The following is a 19,350-nucleotide window of genomic DNA, read 5'->3' on the forward strand; positions in this document are numbered from 1 at the left end:
GGGAAGGTTGGGCATGGGGTCAGCATTTTCACCCCGAAAAAAGAATTCCTCACTACAAAAGCATCTACCAAGACCCAAGAAGCTTCGGTCTTGGGAGAAGGTCCTGCACCTGCAGAAAGTATGATGTGTTGAGGTCAAAGCCGAAAGGATGCTTCAATGCTGAAAAAAGAGGAAAAGATGTTGACCAAAGAACACCTGGAGAAGAGACCTGGAGGAGGATGCCAAGCACACCGGCTCCTCCTGGGGAGAACTGGAGTGAATTGCCCAGAACTATGGATGTTGGCAGAATGTTATGGATGGCCTATGCTCCTCTAGGAGCTCAAGGCTATGATGATGATGATGATGATGATGATGATGAAAAAGGTTAGATCAGGTTTAAGATTTAAAATTTTTTTAGCCCTTCAAAAATAAAATAAAATAAATAAATACATAATTGAAAAAAACTTCGTAAAAAATATGTAGGCCTTAAAATCGTAAACTGTTTTGGTAATTTCCAAAAACAGACTCAGGATTTTCTATCAATACTCAGAACTGACTCTATAAGAAAAGAAATCCTTTATGTGTTCAAAATTTTTTTTTTTAAGGCAGACAATACTAAATCATTGACAGGTTAAGGTTCAGTTAATGTAAAGATTAGGGTTTCAAAAAAATGTTAGCCCTTCAGAAAAAAAAAGAAAAGAAAAAGCTTAAAACACTTCTTCAAAAATAAAAATATGGTCTAGCAATTTTCAAAAATGACTAAGGATTCTCTTACACTATTCAGAAGAGAAATCCTCTGTGAGTTCAAAAAAATCAAGTTTGAATAAGGTTCAAAGTTACAATTAGAGTTACAAAAAATGTTAACCCTTAAAAATAAAAAAAAAGCTGAAAATACTTTCTCAGAAAAAAAAAATAAATAAAAAATAAATAAAAATAAACTGTATCAGCAATTTCCAGGACTGACTCGCGATTCTCCATCAATAACCAGATCCAACTCCATAAAAACTTAAATACTCTGGATGCCCATTCCTAACAAGTATCATATATTTTTTTTAAGTTTAATGAGGAAAAGGCTTGGTTTTTATTTTATGGATCAAGATTTTCAAATCTCATCCAAAAATTATAATTTGTTTTTTTTTTTATAGTTTTTCTTTACATGTAATTTTAAATAGTATGTACATTTATAAGTGACAGACTCATGAATATGCCTATAAATCATAGGATTAAATCAGTTAAAAAAAAAAAAGCATAATTTTTTTTTTTTTTTGCTTGTGATTTTTTTTATATATATTTGATGTTTTAATATTTTTTGTAACTTTTTTTTGCATTTTCATGTGACTTTTTAATTTTTTTCTGACATTTTGATATCCTGTGATTTTTGTGTTTTTTAAATGTATATACTTTTTTGTGATATTTTGACTTTTCATGTGAGTATTCAGTTTTATTTTGTGACTTTTTGATGCTTTGTGTTACGTTTTTATGTTTTATGATTTTTTCGCTCTTTTTGGCTTTTTTTTTGTGACATTTGGCATTTTCACGTGACTTTTCAATTTTATTTTGTGACTTCTTAAAACCTTTTTTGCAATATTTGTTTTGAGAGTTAACTATTCTGTATTTTACCATTAAAAAACAAAAAATTACAAATCGTTTCAACATGTTGAAGCTAGCCAAAAACTTTGCTTGATGGCTCTAAGTATGATCTCAGCACATTTTATGTGTTACTTCTATTAGGAAATCCAAAGTTTTCTTGATTTTCTTGCCAAATTCATAGTAAATAGGTTACATTTTTAGTGAGACACTCAGTATATAAATGTAAACCTAATAAATAAAAATGAATTTAGTCCATTTCTTGTATTTTGCTTAAAATCTGAAAAATCGATATTTGATTCTACCTAGCTCATTTGTTTTTTTCTTCCTTCTAACATTGATTTTTTTAAAACTTTTACTTTTCAAATTTTATTGTATCTGCTATCAGGAAATCCAAATTTTTCTTATCTTTCTTGTCTGATTTATAAATTAGGAGATGAGTTACGATAATACTGAGACACTATAAATTGTTATAAGGGCATTATTAGACTAGATTGCTGTTCAAGAGAGATGGAAAGTAATTATAGGTTATTTGTGTGAGCATTAGGTGTGGTATTTTGCATGTGTATTGCATATGTGTACTGAGTTGTGTTGTGTTCGTAAGAATATGCAGTTCATAATTGATGGGAGCCTGCAATTGCCAATAGAACTCCTTGTATAACTGTTGCCCATGTGACGGAAGCTACCAATGGAGAATCGTTTGACTTTAGACATCTTTTGTAGACAAAACTCTCGACGTCGATACAATCGTGTTCGGGGTCGCAACAGTGACCTTTCTCCATGCACGACCCCCACTCGTCGGCGCAGCATCTTTGGTCGGGCCCGCAAATCAGCCGGTCGTTACAATGGTAATGGTAGATGCAGGCCGAGTTGATTGTGTTCTGCGTGCATCTGTTGTTCGTGCCAGGGTGTGCCTGCTCGCAAGATTTGCTGCAACATTCAGAGTCATGTGAGCAATCCTCATTAGACCATTTGCATTTCGCACCTGCAACGAAGAAAGTAAATTTTTGTTTTTAACAATGCAGATCAATGTTTGCCAAAAACAATCTAACTTTTTCTCTGAGGTCATCTATATATATAAAAGCGAAAATGTGTGTTAGTGTGTGTGTGTGTGTGTGTACATTTTTGTGTATGTCTGCCAAAGGCTTTTTTCATCGGGCTTCTCGGTCGGCTCACTCCTTAAAACTTTTTATATGCTATCTAACTCATAATATCTACAGCTTAAGAACGGGAGTCGTGGCTATCTTTAATTTGCGCGACTTTTACGTGCTATTTTCGTCTTCATTACGCTTTTCAGTATAAAAAAGCGAATGATGGAGCGGGGGAAACAGAAACTAGCTTGCAGCGCAAAACTAGCTCAAACATCACGTGACTTAACTTTCTTGCACCTGTCAATTTCACTTTATAAATGTTAACGCCGGGTACCCCCCCCCCCCCGCTAGTCTATTATATAAAAGGCAAAATGGGTACGAGCGTTTGTGTATGTCCATGAAAGGCTTTTTGCTTCAAGGTTCTTATACTTCCCAGATCATAATATCTCAGATTCACAAACGGACATCGTCTCTATCTTTTTTTTGATCGAGTTAAACAAAATTTCCACCGTGCTGTCATGTTGGCTGTTTGCTTGTTTTTTTTTTGTATAAATAAAGTGAAACTATTCAAACGTAACCGCCTGGCCTTCGCTCGAGTAGTATCTGTTCCGTAATTGATCTTTGGTCAATGTAGGGGAAACCCTTCATACTGAGACAATTACTATTTATTTGGATACTGCCAGAATGACCCCTTTTGGGGGGAGCTGCTTTTCCCTCCACATTAAAAATAACATCATGTCTAATTTGCTCTTGTGCAAAGTTTAAAAGCAATGCCATGTCTGCAAGTCATCTTTTGTTCGACTACGTTAAATTTTAATACTTTTATGCTTCTGGTCGCATTATGGAGTAGCGGTAAGATGCCAAATTCTCTTTCACTTTCTTTTCCACCTTCGCGTCACGGATTCGAGCCTGCCTGCCTGCCTACTACCACTTTTTTTTTTTTCTTCAACACACACCTACAAACCCCCGGGCTATACCGAACACCGAGGCTAGTCAGATCTAAACTTCACATTACACACCCATCATTCACATTCAAAACTTACATTACACACCCATCATATCATTTTTATACCAATTCTCTCCATGCAATGCATGTCTTCAACCCTAACTGGTCAGTTTTCATTTCTATGCATCATCACACTGCTAATGCTTGATGTCTATCCTGGACAATCCATACGGAAAATTTGGACAATGTTCGGAAAATTTTCTACTCTGACAGCTTATTTCCTGAAAGTGTTTGCCTGTGGAATTTCCTTCTTGTTCCCTGTTTCCTTCACTAATACTATCTAATCAGGCTGTTTGAAGATATCAAATTCCTTTAGTCAATGGTGATAATGCTATGCTGGTTAGTAATGACACATATTCCTTGAACTTAATGCATCTAGTACTAATTCTTGCAATCACACATACTCCTCTCTGTGCTTGTTACCTCATAAGATTGTCATCCTTATAAGTAAATGCAGCTGCCATTTTTTTCCCTTATTCTTCTTGTCTGACATGAACACTGCATACTGTACAGAATCAGGTTTGTACTAATTTTTAATCAAGCTCTTCTTGCTTCCCTCTTTGCTTCCAGATACACATACTTTTATCAACTGATTCTGTTGTTTGCGTTTTTCTTTGATACACTTCTCGACTTTCTCATTTCATTGTCATGTCACACTATGCTGAGAATTTCTGCAGATTGCTTGAACAACCCTTCATCATTCTTCATCTTATTGGCAGCTTTCTGTACCATTTCTATTTGTCTTCATTATTTTATTTTTTTTTTTAAGCTATCTTGGATACTTCATTCTTCTGGTCATTCCATTGTAGTATACCTGGAAACCAATCTTTTTTTTTTTTTTTTTTTTTTTTTTAATTACATTTTCACCCCAAACAAGGCACATTGCCACTTTGGTGTAGGGGGCTACTATCAGGGGCAACAACTACTGGGGTACTATGTAGGGATTTGGGCAGCAAGATGTTGGTTCACGTTGCACTTGAACTTCTGCACATCAGTACAGTTGGGGAAGCAGGGACCTGGAATGGAATTCCAAAGTCTAGCGGTTCTGGGGAAGAAACTATTGGAGTAGAAAGATCTTTTACATCTAGGGATCTCTACAGTGTGGGGGTGGGATTTTGCAGCCTAGAGTCTGTCTGTCGAGGGTGTTCACGTCGTGAGGGCACAAGTGCTTGCAGTTCGTCAGAGCATTCACCATTAAAATACTTGTAGAACAGGCAGAGGGATGCAACGTTTCGTCGATGGGACAGAGGCTGAAGCTTAGATGCCAGTTCAGGGCCTATCAGATTTGCGACTCTCTTTTGAACCTTGTCAAGGAGCGAGAGACTAGTAGCCGATGCACCAGCCCAAATATGACAGCAATACTGCATACATGGGCAAATGGTTGCCTTATAGAGGCACAGGATACTTTCGGGTGTTAGTAGTTTTCTAGCACGGTAGAGAGAGCCCACCTTCCTTGCAGCGGCCCTGGCAATGCTCTCGATGTAATTGTTCCAACTCATGTTTCCTGTGAACGTTAGGCCAAGGAGCTTGAAAGACGTACTCTAAGATAAAGAGTCATTGACCATTGCTATAGGTGATAGAGAAGGTTTCTTGTAATTATTGAAGGAAACTAGTTTAGTCTTGGCGGCATTGAACGTGACCATCTATTTTTGTCTCCATTCCACTACAGATTGGAGGTCATCCTCTAGTGTTTCTGCCATTTCTTTAGATATGTGTTCATTTGTTTTCCTGTTGTGCCTGTTATAGAGTGTGGTGTCATCTTAGACTTCTGCTTTTTTTTAGGATAGAAACATGAACAAAAGTGACAGTGACACACTTTCAGCACCAATTTTAAGCCTCTATAATCATGACATCATCTATAAATATAAAAGCGAAAATGTATGTGTGTATGTGTGTTCGCTTTTTGTGTATGTCTTCAAAAGGCTTTTTTCCGGCGGATTCTTGAGGCCGTCGCTCATTTTTAAAACTTTTTATATCTTGTGTAAATGATAATATCTATGACTTAACAACGGTGGTCGCCTCTCTATTTAATTTGCCCGATTTTGAAACGTTAATTATTCGACATCTTCGGATCTGCAAGTGTTGCATTCGTTTTTCGGTATAAAAAAAAAATCGAAACTCGATTCGAAATACTGGACCAAAGCCAGACCGGCCTGCGCGCCCTCCGGGGCCCGGGTGACATGATCAAAGTGTAGTATCTGTTCCGGCAGATACTGCAAGCTATGACTAGCTATGACTAGCAAAGACCAGATGTGGGGGCAACCCCACATGCTTGACCTTTAACCAGCTCCCATTTCCCACCTCTCGGGAGCTGGTCCCCTTTTTCCCTTCCCCCTCCCTTCACTCCTCACATTAAAAATCGGCCTTGTGCCTAATTTGCTCGGTGGGGGAGCAAATAAATACCATCTGTTCCGGCAGATGCTGCACTTAAGATAATTTGTACCAGTCAATGGAGGGGAAACCCTCTATACTGGGACAATTATTATTTTTGGTAACCAGAGTGCCCCCTTTTTGCCTACTTTTAGGGGAGCTGGTTTTTACCTCACATTAAAAACGGCCTTGTGCCTAATTTGCTCAGTGGGGGAGCAAATAAATACCATCTGTTCCGGCAGATGCTGCACTTAAGATAATTTGTACCAGTCAATGGAGGGGAAACCCTCTATACTGGGACAATTATTATTTTTGGTAACCAGAGTGCCCCCTTTTTGCCTACTTTTAGGGGAGCTGGTTTTTACCTCACATTAAAAACGGCCTTGTGCCTAATTTGCTCAGTGGTGGAGCAAATAAATACCATCTGTTCCGGCAGATGCTGCAAGCTATGACTAGCTATGACTAGCAGAGACCAGATGTGGGGGCAACCCCACATGCCTGACCATTAACCAGCTCCCATTTCCCACCTCTCGGGAGCTGGTCCCCTTTTTCCCTTCCCCCTCCCTTCCATCCTCACATTAAAAATCGGCCTTGTGCCTAATTTGCTCGGTGGGGGAGCAAATAAATACCATCTGTTCCGGCAGATACAGCAAGCTATGACGAGCTAGGACTAGCAAAGACCAGATGTGGGGGCAACCCCACATGCCTGACCCTTAACCAGCTCCCATTTCCCACCTCTCGGGAGCTGGTCCCCCTTTTTCCCTTCCCCCTCCCTTCACTCCTCACATTAAAAATCGGCCTTGTGCCTAATTTGCTCAGTGGGGGAGCAAATAAATACCATCTGTTCCGACAGATACTGCAAGCGATGACTAGCTAGGACTAGCTATGACTAGCAAAGACCAGATGTGGGGGAAACCCCACATGCTTGACCTTTAACCAGCTCCCATTTCCCTCCTCTCAGGAGCTGGTCCCCTTTTTCCCTTCCCCCTCCCTTGACTCCTCACAATAAAAATCGGCCTTGTGCCTAATTTGCTCGGTGGGGGAGCAAATAAATACCTACTGGCCCAAAGCCAGACCGGCCTGCGCGCCCTCCGGGGCCCGGGTGACATGATCAAAGTGTAGTATCTGTTCCGACAGATACTGCAAGCTATGACTAGCTAGGACTAGCTATGACTAGCAAAGACCAGATGTGGGGGCAACCCCACATGCTTGACCTTTAACCAGCTCCTATTTCCCTCCTCTCGGGAGCTGGTCCCCTTTTTCCCTTCCCCCTCCCTTCACTCCTCACAATAAAAATCGGCCTTGTGCCTAATTTGCTCGATGGGGGAGCAAATAAATACCTACTGGCCCAAAGCCAGACCGGCCTGCGCGCCCTCCGGGGCCCCGGTGACATGATCAAAGTGTAGTATCTGTTCCGGCAGATACTGCAAGCTATGACGAGCTAGGACTAGCAAAGACCAGATGTGGGGGAAACCCCATATGCTTGACCTTTAACCAGCTCCCATTTCCCTCCTCTCAGGAGCTGGTCCCCTTTTTCCCTTCCCCCTCCCTTGACTCCTCACAATAAAAATCGGCCTTGTGCCTAATTTGCTCGGTGGGGGAGCAAATAAATACCTACTGGCCCAAAGCCAGACCGGCCTGCGCGCCCTCCGGGGCCCGGGTGACATGATCAAAGTGTAGTATCTGTTCCGGCAGATACTGCAAGCTATGACTAGCTATGACTAGCAAAGACCAGATGTGGGGGCAACCCCACATGCCTGACCTTTAACCAGCTCCCATTTCCCACCTCTCGGGAGCTGGTCCCCTTTTTCCCTTCCCCCTCCCTTCACTCCTCACATTAAAAATTGGCCTTGTGCCTAATTTGCTCGGTGGGGGAGCAAATAAATACCATCTCTTCCGACAGATACTGCAAGCTATGACTAGCTATGACTAGCAAAGACCAGATGTGGGGGAAACCCCACATGCTTGACCTTTAACCAGCTCCCATTTCCCTCCTCTCAGGAGCTGGTCCCCTTTTTCCCTTCCCCCTCCCTTGACTCCTCACAATAAAAATCGGCCTTGTGCCTAATTTGCTCGGTGGGGGAGCAAATAAATACCTACTGGCCCACGGCCAGTGGTCTCTAGAAAGCTTTGTAATGTTTGGTCAATGTCGGCTTCGTCATATCCGACGGTTGCTTTCATTTCGAGACAAGACACTCCCTCCTCCTGTTTATTTCCAAAGTTAATTAAAAACAAACAAACCGGTTTATTGACCTCATTAAGAACTGTGCCGCAGAAAATGTTAACTGCTGAATAGCTATCACGTACCATCGCCGCATGTGCATTAAGCTTTTTCGTATAAAAAAAACTGACTCGTGTTTAATAAAACACTGTCCCGCACTCAAAGTTCACGTCAATAACTCGTAAAAAACGGGCACCTGTTTTTTTTTTTTTTTTTTTTTCACACTTTACTATTTTCCAACTGTGCGTCAAGGCTTCGTTTTTTTTTTAACAACCAACGATTTTTCTTTTTATTTACCAAAACCACACACACTTCCAAACACCCGGGACGCCGGGTACCCCTCGCTAGTCTAATATATTTTACCTATGACGTTTTGAAGTAAAATAAATGTACTCACCTGTCGCAACATGAAAAAGAAGGAATAAAAAAACAGGAATTTGAATCACTTTAGAATCTACCATTTTGCAGGAATTAAGAATATCCTCATCGTTGCATCTTGTCGCTCAAAGAATAAAGGATTTTAGAAATTTCAACCCGGAATCTCATTATTTGGTCAAAGACCTTTCCATCATTTCAGAATCTAAAAATAGAAAAAAATTAAAAAAATTAATACTGTGACACAATACATTGAAAAAGAAACGTCGGCTTTGTTTTGTAATAACTTGAATTGCAATACTTGACACTTTACGGTGGTTTTTACAAACTTTGAATGATTAAAAAATATGGTGTGTGACTTGAAAAGGGAAGTGTGCATCTTTTTTATTTTGGAAGTCACTCCAGAGAAGACATGAAGGTTTGTTTTTATGTCATATCAACCGTTTTCGAGTTTTTTTTTTTTAATGATGATTTCAGTAATGTTTATAAAAGTTTTTATATTTCAAATTCTTTATATCTTCAAATATTTGTTGATCGTGTTTGGTTTGGTTGTTTTGTTTTATGGCATATCAACCCCTTTCCAGGTTATTTGATAATGAATTCAGTAATTTTGATAAAAGTTTTTATACTTTGAATTCTTTATATCTTCAAATATTTGTTGATCGTGTTTGGTTTGGTTGTTTTGTTTTATGGCATATCAACCCCTTTCCAGGTTATTTAATAATGAATTCAGTAATTTTGATAAAAGTTTTTATACTTTGAATTCTTTATATCTTCAAGTATTTAGTCATAGTGCTTAGTTTGGTTGTTTTGTAGAGGCAAATTGTTTTTGGGCTTTGCAGAATATTATTAAGATTTGCAAATCTGGGGGAAAAGAAAAAAACCAACAACATTAACGTTTGGTGCATTTTAGATCAGGAAGCCAGTATCTTTCGACAGCCTGATCTGATAGCACTAGATATAAGGTATAAGATAAAATTTAAAACTATTATTTTAATCTGCAATTCACATTTCTTAAAATTGCCTTTTATAAAAGACGTTTCCATAATTTCAGAATAAAAAAAAAAAAAAAATTAATAATGAGTTATCTAAGGCAAAATGTGTGTGACCATTTCGTGTATGTCTTCAAAAGGCTTTTCTCACACATGCTCCCGGGGTCGTTACTATCGCTTAAAACTGTGTATATCGGTCCTAGATAATAATATGTAGGATTTGGGAATGCATGTAGCTTATAGATTTATTTATGTCGACTTTTACAAAATTATTGCTATTTTGGCTTCTCGCGTGTTGATTGGGCTTTTTAGTATAAATAAACTGAAACTAAGCTCAAACGGACATTCTCGGCATAGCGCCGGGAAAAACGTCCAGCGTGACTTCTATCAAATGGAAGCCGCAGAGTTAACTTTTATTGCGCACGCCTGTTTTTATAATTAAATAAATAAATTCAAACCTGCTTAAAGTTGTCTGTCGCCGTGGCTCAATGGTTAACGGAGCACTTTTCTTTTTTTCACACATTGATTTCCAACTCAAGGGTACGGGTTAGATTCTCATACTCACCTACCAAAACATTTTTTTTTTTTATTATTTAACACCCTTCCCCCGGAGTTTTGATTTACCTCAAGACACCCGGGCATCGCCAGGTATCCCCCGCTAGTACAATGAGAAAGCAAAGTTGGCTTTGTTTTGAAATAACAAACGTCATCGAGTCGCTATATAACTGGGTTGTGTGCCAAGTGAGGAAAGGTGCCTGTTTCTTTTTATTTTGGAAGTCACTCCAGACGAGACATTAAGGTTTGGTTTGATTGTTTTGTTTTACGGCATATCAACCCTTTTTGGTTATTTAATGCCAAAACTTAATGTATGTTAATTATAACAACATGTACCAAAATTTTAACATGCTGGAGGAGCTGTTTTGCATGAAAAATAAATATTTAGATCTTGGAATGTAACTATACTGTTATTCTTATATATATATATATATATATATATATATATATATATATATATTTGCATGGCTACCCGGAGTTGCCCAGGTGGAGTGAGCTTGTATACTAAGGTTATTAAGCAGAAAAAAAATTATTCAATCAAAATAGCAGTTAGTTCCCGTGCGACAGCAAAATGAAATAAAAAAAATAGCCGCAGTAGGCAGGCTCGAACCTGTTACGTGAAAGAGGAAAAAGACGTGAAAAAAAAGCTAATGTGTTATGATGTGACAGGCCTTCGAAATAACGTTTTATAAACGTACGTTGAGATTGGTAGGCTTGCAAAAATGTCGATACAAACAGTGACCCCTCCTTGTAAAAAAAACAAAAACAAAAAAAAACGGCCCAGTTGACTAACACAGAATTAATTTTTTTTTTTACCAATTTTTAAATATTTTTCGTCCGAGAGATTGATCTTTCTAACAATAGCAATTTTGTTACGTTGCGTCAATCAAAAGTTTTTGGCAGACATGCAAACACACACAAACACACATTTTTGCCTTTTATATATTAGAAAAATAACAGTATAGCTACAGCTGGAACAATAAAAAGGCATTCATTGAGTTTTGACTATTTTCCAAATTTACAAAAATTTTAATATTCATTGAGTTTTGACTATTTTCCAAATTTACAAAAATTTTAATATTCATTGAGTTTTGACTATTTTCCAAATTTACAAAAATTTTAATATTCATTGAGTTTTCACTATTTTCCAAATTTACAAAATTAAATAATTTACATATGAAAAAAATTATTTTTTTCATTATAAAAAACTTTATTTATCAGAAAGATTTTTTAATCCATTATGATTGGTATATAAAAACCGAATACATTTTAAGTAAATGATTAACTTTATATATATACATATATATATATATATATATATATATATATATATATATATATATACACACAGTTTCTATTGAACACTGTTATTACGGCGGACTCTGATTGTCCACCTACTTAGTATAAATATGAGAGGCGTTTAATAACTAAGGCCCTGACCCACTTCCATATTTCTGATTTAGTTGAAATTTTGCATGTGCAATGATTTATAACTATGTATTGTGTAACAAATTACTGCACTTGTGATTTCTGATTTACCAGTGTTTAAAATGGTATGAATGTAGTTTATTAAGTGTCACCTAGTGGTTTGATTTTTTAATTTGAAAGGATGCACAGAAGAAAAGTATGGTAATAACGCCCCATTATATGACCTTGTAAAAACGCTGGCATCATGAATTCAAACGCTGGCATCAGACATCTGTGGAAACAGGCCCCCCTTCTGCCATTGATGAGGCATCTGTCAGTCAATTTGAGGCTGCCATTTTGGAAAATCGACACATGACTATTTGCCAAATAGCCCAAGAGGTCAAGATTAGTACACAGTTTGTGGAAACTATCATTCATGACCATTTGGATATATATAAGATGTCTGACCGATAGATTCCGAGGATGCTGAAACTTTTCCAAAAGCGAAAACGTGTCGAGTTCTTGAGGATGAATTTGGAGATGTGTCACGAAGATGAGTTCAGGTTTTTTCAAAGATGGATCACGCAGGATGAAACCTGGGTCTATCACTTTGATCCAGAGATCAAACTCCAGTCTATGGAAACACTTGGACTCACCACTTTTTTTTTTTTTTCCAATGAAATCACCACTTATCAAGGCCTAGAGACCACTAGAGGATAAAGGTTAAAGAGTGTACATTGATCAAAAGGACAATATCATAGTAATCGTTAGAAGTGTAAATTTGGTAAATTGGATTACTTAAGAACTTGTTTATATAGCAAGAACTTGTTTACATTGGACTTGAAGCGGAAACACTTGGACTCACCACTTCTAAAAAAAAAGGCATGGGTACAGGCCTTTATTGGCAAGATCATGTTTGTAGTAATCTGGGATTAAGACAGAGTAGTAATGACAGATTTCCTGATAAAGGATACCACAATTACAAAAGTCTATTATGCTTCACTTTTGAGGAAATTAAGAGAAGCTAAGAAAATCAAGAAATGGGGTAAGATTGGCAAAGGTATCTTCTCCTGCAAGACAACACTGTTTTACAATGTGCATATTGCCAGATCAAAAGCATAGACATGAAATTCTCCCTCATCCCCCTACTCACCTGACCTTGCACCCTCTGACTTTCACTTCTTCCCAGCCATGAAGTTGTTTTGAAAGAAAAACATCTCCAAGATGATGCAACCTTGATTTCTGAAGTCACATCATGGTTGAAAGACCAACCTGGGATGTTCTACAAAAAACTGTCTCCAGAGCTGCATTAAACGATGGATAGAAATGTGTAAGTCTGTTATGTTTCACTTTTGTAGAAATTAATTAAATGTTCCTATTTAGTAAGACACAAGGTCGGTTTTTAATGTGGGGAAAATCCAGCTCCTCCAAAAAAAAAGTCCATCATTTGCCCCAACCCCCATTTAGTCCCCAAAGTCCCCAAGGCCTTAACATATTTAAATTTGAGTTCAGCACTATGCAAAACTGCTAATGTGTATGTCTATACACAGAAAATTTTGGACAAATATGGTAAAATAGTTCCAAAAATGGAGTTTTTTTATTAGCCTAAAAGAGCCCCTGGGGCACACCCGAGAGTTATCGCGAAGTATAGACAAACAAAATTATATAGAAATCAGTTAGTTACAACTTTTCAGAAAGTTTTATAAAAATCCAAAGCATCAATTTTTTTTAATAAGCACAAAAGTGTCAATTTTAGCCATTTTAACCCGAAAGGCACCCCTAGAGGAGCAACAGGAGTTTTTTTTCGGAAAATCCTTTCTGTTACATTTTTACTCATATCATGCTTAATGTTTGTGCAAATTTCAAAAAATTCTGAGGCGTAGTTATTGAGAAAAGTGCAGACAGATGAACGGACGAATGGACAAGGGTGAATTTACAGGTCCACTCTCCTTCGGGGGACAAAAATAAAAATACAAAGAAGTGGGCGAGGCAGTCCTTTCTTAAAGAGAATCAAATGCTTTCTATGGAAACATTAAATGGCTGCAGAATTTAATTATTAATCATTTTACTGGAAAGAAATATTGTTACATAACCACAGGTGTAAGGAGATACAGGATGGTTCATGAAATATAAAATATAAAAAATAAATTAAAAAATAATATACATTATAATTAAGATTTAATAAAATTTTACAAATTAGATTTCATAAAATTTTATAATTAAGATTTCATAAAATTTTATAATTAAGATTAAAAAAATTTTATAATTATATTTAATAAAATTTTATAATTTATATTTAATAAAATTTTAGAATTAAGATTCAATCAAATTTCATAATTAAGATTAAATAAAATTTTATAATTAAGATTAAATAAAATTTTATAATGAAGATTTAATAAAATTTTACAATTAAGATTAAATAAAATTTTCATAATTAGATTTAATAAAATTTTATAATTAAAGTTTAATAAAATTTTATCTTATTATTTTTTAATGAAAAAATGAAATATCAAATTAAAATGGAATTTTTATTTGAAAACTGAAAAGTGAAAAACAAATAATTTGAATAAAAAAACAGATATTACACTTTGATCCTTGCCCAAAAGCCAATTATTTTAGCATAAGTTTCACGTTCAATATTACAGTAGCTTCAGATTACGATTTTTTTCATTCCGTCTTCGATAATTGAAAAAAAAAAAAAAAATAGATTGCAGGGTGATAACATATGTATGAACATTAAATCACCTTAGCATATCTCTCATGTCACATAAAAGGAATTTTGTATGCGTGTGTGTGTGTGTGTGTGTGTGTGTGTGTGTATGTGTGCACCTATGTGTGTGCGTTGTGCATGCATGCGTGAGTTCATTCCCGTGGAATTGAAAACAGAATGTACTTTATGTGCCTGGCAGTGTTCTTAGAAAGATTTTGTGTTGGAATGTCTTCGATAAGTATCGATAATAGACGATCGAAAAAAAAATCAAATGAAAGAAGAAACACGCAATTTTAAGTAAAGTTAACACTTTACACAGCCTAACATTACAAGTGCATTTGAGAAGTTTTATTACCACACAAGCGGAAAGGCCTAGCATATAAAATTAATAGTAGGTTCTTCGGTATGACAGGATTTCATTCGAAATGAATGTTTCTGTTGTAGAGTATAATATACATATATAAAAATAGTTTTATAAAATCAACAGTAGGTTCTCTACTGTGCAATGTAAACTAAAGTCAATGTGGGGAGCCATGTGAAGCTTCTTCCCGGTTCAACATGGTAGGTCCCCAACTAGAGCAGGCGATCAATCTATTTGATTGAAAAAAATGGGCGATTTCACCGATTTCAATGGCAATAAAAATATGGGAGTGTGAAATATTCGTTGATCATTATTCAATCCCGGGCAACGTCAGATCTCCCTGCTAGTTATTATATACGTAGATTTGAATATTAATCTCCTCCCTTCTCCCCTTCCTGTCAGACCTAAAGCTGGACTGGTCAATAATACATGACTTTCCCCGCCCCCCTCATAGCGTGGATAATATGAGCGTTGCAGCTTTGACTCTTCCGTTCTGATAAACAATTAGAACAAATCCGCACTGCGTTCTGCAGTGTGATGGATCTTTCTGCCAATCTACTTACTGAATTTGTTTGAATTTTTATTTTATTGTTATGATAATTTGTTGATTGCCTTGTTTGCATACAAGGCCATTCCGATAAGAGTCCAAGCGATTGCGCAACTAAAGATTTTTACTGGTGTTATTTTCTCATTTATTAATGGCTGTATAAGGGTCTATACTAGCGTTAGGATGATTAATTGAAATAAAAAAATCGTAAAAATCAGAACTTTTGGGGGTATCGGAATCGGTATTAGAATCAGAGAAAAACTTGTGTCTACTTTCCGGTACCAAAAACGATTTTTTTTAATTGTTTTTATTTATTTATTTTTATTTACAAAGGAGCCACTCGAGGATAAGGGTTAATGAGTGTAAGGTGGTTAGTGAGACAACAGCTCAGCGGTCATTTTTAGTGGAAACTGAGCATAATTCGACTATTTAAGGGAGTGAGATAGCAAGAACTTGTTTACATTAGACTTGAAGACGACCATTTAAGGGATATTTAATAATTGATGTGCAATACCTATTGTTAAAAATTTACAAAAATCTGACGTATCTACATTTTCACGTCTCTGAAACTTAACCTCCTTTACATAAAATTCAAACTAAATAAAGCCTACATCTACACCTATGAGTTGTGTTCCGAAATTCATAATGATCAGTTAATTGGTTTAGGAGTGAATCCGGTATATACCTACGTAATTTCATAGAATTTGAGTAAGTTATATTCACACCAGTCAAGGGTTCTTTTTTTGGGTTTTTTTTAACAATGGAGTCACCACTTATCAATGTTCCTATTTACAATGCCTCCCCACGGGACAGAGTTAAACACCAGGGTCGTTTTTTTCACGTGGAGAAAAGGAACAAAAATAAAAATTGTCTCAGTCGTGAAGGACTTCTCCTCCACCGAGAGAAAACAAGAAATTGAAGTGTAGCATTTGAAGAACAGATACTACACTTTGATCTTGACCCAAAGGCATGTAATCGTTTTTGATCTATTCGTTTGAAGTAGCTGAGTGGTTTTGGGAACAATAATCTAGCAAATTGCTTTACTGAGCATTTGCAGTTGTGTTATGTAATTGCCGGGCAATGCCGGCTAGAAAGCATTATTCAGCTATCTATCTATCTATTTAGTGAAATAACAAAGTTGAATCGTGGGAAACAATAATTGAGGGAGCATTGCAGTTGCAGAAGGGTCACAGGGTCATGGTGTGACATGTATCAAACTCTGTGACCAATCAAGTTGCACTGGAAAGATATGCAAATGGAGACCAGATCTGACTTGTCAGAGGTTCCGGATTTTGGTAATTTAGTTAATTTTAGTTGAGTTGGGTTCAGGACATCGGAGAGAGAAGATGTATTAAAGCAAGTCTCCCCATAAGGCGGTGACGGATTACAAATGAAACCACAAGCCAAAGATCGCTATTCACTCCAGTCTGCCGTAACGAAAACACTTTGTCTTGTGTCCATGTCTTGCATGCGCCTTTGATTTGATGATTTTGAACCAGCTTCACTCAAGACGTTGACGAATCCTCCCAGAAGACACCAGCAGAAGACAGGTATGTTGTCATGTATATTCGTATTATATGTTCTCACAGACACACACACACACACACACAGATAAGACGAGCACACCGTTAAAATAGACATTTACTAGATGATCACAGGCCTGATAAAAAGAGTTAAACAAGACAGTAAAATAATAGAACTACACAGCTAAAGAAGTTACAGAACACACAGATAAGTAGATAAGAACAGACTCTCATTACATTATATAACATCAAGGCCTGAAGGCCACTCAAGGATAAGGGTTAATGAGAGCCACATGGTCAGCGAGACAATAACTCATTGATCGTTTTGCACCAGCATATTTTTCCCTTTCAAGAGACCCGTAGACATTCCTTGGTAATTTTTCAATTTTTATAAGGTTTAAAACACTTATTAATTGATGCAAAATTCACAAGGTGTTTCAATTATTTCGTTCAACTCCTATATATATATCGATGCCTCCATCCAATCTCGAAAGACAAAGGATACCCCCTGTAGGGGCAGCTGTATGTGTAATTGTGAGGCAAGAGTTGCGCAATCACCAACCACACCTCTCCTGAATCAGCACTGCTTGAGTCCAGTGGCAAAGAGAAGTCCAAGACGACTGGAAACAGTGCCGAGAATAAGCGGAAAGCACATACAGCCCTGGAAGTCCCAAATGGTCACCCATCTGGTACTGACCAGGCTCATTGTTGCTTAACTTCAGTGATCTGATGGGAATCAGTGTGTCAAATGTGATTATACCCGGATCCAGAAATCAAAGGGGCTGTTCCTCTAAAAGAAGAAAACAAGAGATCAGCTCCCTTCGAAAGGGATCCCTAACATGAAAAAGAGGAGACATACCGCCTGGCAAATGATGCAAGTGAAGGGGATGCTCCTTAAAAGGGTTGTGCCCCAAAAGAGGAGTCAACCTGGAAACAAAGCAGGCACAATACCAACCCCAAGAACTTTCAGGCGTTTCTCCCTAAAAGAGAAACTTTGTTACTCGGAGCTCCTCAAATGGAAGAGCTAAACCAAAGGAAGCCAAAACTAAAAGACTGTTACAGTAACATATATTCGGTGGGTTTCTAACAGTATTTTGTATAATTTTTTTAGTTTTAACTCATTTTTCCAAACTTCATTTATTTAACAGCTAGCTCGCTGCCATTTTTCTTGTTCATACTTATCAATAAACATTGCATGATTTTCGAACCGATTACACATTTTAAAGTGAGTAAAACCACTAAAAACTTTTCCAGATAGGTAGAAGAGTAACTTATCTTGCCTTTGAAAACATTTATTTGTGATATATATAATACGGCACAATCATATTGACACACTGGTTCTCACCAGATCACCAAAGTTAAGTAACATTGAGCCTGGCCAGTACCAGATAGGTGACCATTTGGGAAGGCTAGGCGCTGTATGTACCGTGCCAAGTTGTAGAAATTTCTAGGTTTGTATCTGCACACAGTCTTTGTTAAGACATGCATCTAGGAGTAGATAACTCTGATGTAAAAACCTGCGGTCTACTGTATACTCTGTCCTGTGACAGTCATCTGCACCAACAAAGATTAGTAGTGATACCAAAAAGTGTAGATGGTTCTACACAAAGCCTTCACCACCATAAACAAATCATTTATATAGATTTTCGAGCAAGTTGTTGTCGGAGAAGCTCATACGTTGAAATTGACGGGAGAATCCACTATATCTATATATATAAAAATGTAATTCTTGGTTCGTTCAAAGTCGATAGAACCATATTTCTACATTACCAATTTAATTGAAATTTTCAGAAAATTTATCTGTAAAGTCAAAGAATGTTTGCATGTTATTAAAATAAAGTAAGATCATTAAGATCGCAAATTATAAAAATATATTAAATAAAATAAAAATATTTTTCGTGACTGCGAGACTGTTCGTCATTTCGTTTCCTGTAGAAATTAGCCTTTCACGTGCACCACACGTGGACGACTTTCAAATTACAACATTTAACTATCTAATTAATAGATGGGTAAAAAAAAATCCCTATTTTTTAAATTATATATATATATATATATATATATATATATATATATATATATATATATATTTTTGTACTTTAACCTTACAATTGAATAAAAAAAAAACATATAAAACTTTAATTAAACTTGGAAATACGATTTAAAAAATAGCGCGGATCGGTAAGTGCACTAAGCATCATTTGTTTATCTAAATTTTTTATTTTTAAAAGCTTTCCTTGCGAAGCCTACCTAAAATAAATTTGTCTAATTCTTAATTTCTTATTTCATTGTGAAAAAAAAAAAAAAGGTAAATATGAAGAATTACTCCACCCTCGAAAATTCCTTTAAAATTACCACTCTTATAGGTTTTCGGGGTCGCTGAAAACGAAAATAACGTTTATAATTAAGGCAAACGAGTAGTTTCCCAGATATGAAAAATGTTAGTTTAAAAAAGTGGAGGATCACTTTTCCATAATAATTTAACGTAAAATGATCACCCACTTTGTGGCCACGATTTTTTTTTGGGGGGGGTCTTTCTACCCTTGGAAAATCCTTTAAAATTACCTGTTTGAATTGCAAAATGCAAAAGAAATCAAACAAAAAACTTTTTAACCAAGAAACACAGAAA

General features: G+C 36.6%; 1 protein-coding gene across 1 annotated transcript in view; it reads right to left on the minus strand.

Annotated features, from left to right (window-relative positions):
• Window positions 1-1,295: 1,295 nt before the first annotated feature.
• The window catches only part of LOC145267070 (uncharacterized), a 38,588-nt gene continuing 20,533 nt past the window's right edge, over window positions 1,296-19,350 (minus strand). The window contains exons 2-3 of the mRNA XM_080123027.1: window positions 8,652-8,834; window positions 1,296-2,551 (exon numbers count right to left, since the gene is read on the minus strand). Of these exons, the coding sequence (XP_079979153.1) occupies window positions 2,181-2,551; window positions 8,652-8,715 (435 nt within the window). The 5' untranslated portion in view covers window positions 8,716-8,834 and the 3' untranslated portion in view covers window positions 1,296-2,180. The remainder of the gene's footprint in view (window positions 2,552-8,651; window positions 8,835-19,350) is intronic.

Source organism: Euprymna scolopes, chromosome 42 (assembly GCF_053919585.1).
Source record: "Euprymna scolopes isolate OS-2025 chromosome 42, ASM5391958v1, whole genome shotgun sequence".
NCBI classification, from domain to species: domain Eukaryota; kingdom Metazoa; phylum Mollusca; class Cephalopoda; order Sepiida; family Sepiolidae; genus Euprymna; species Euprymna scolopes.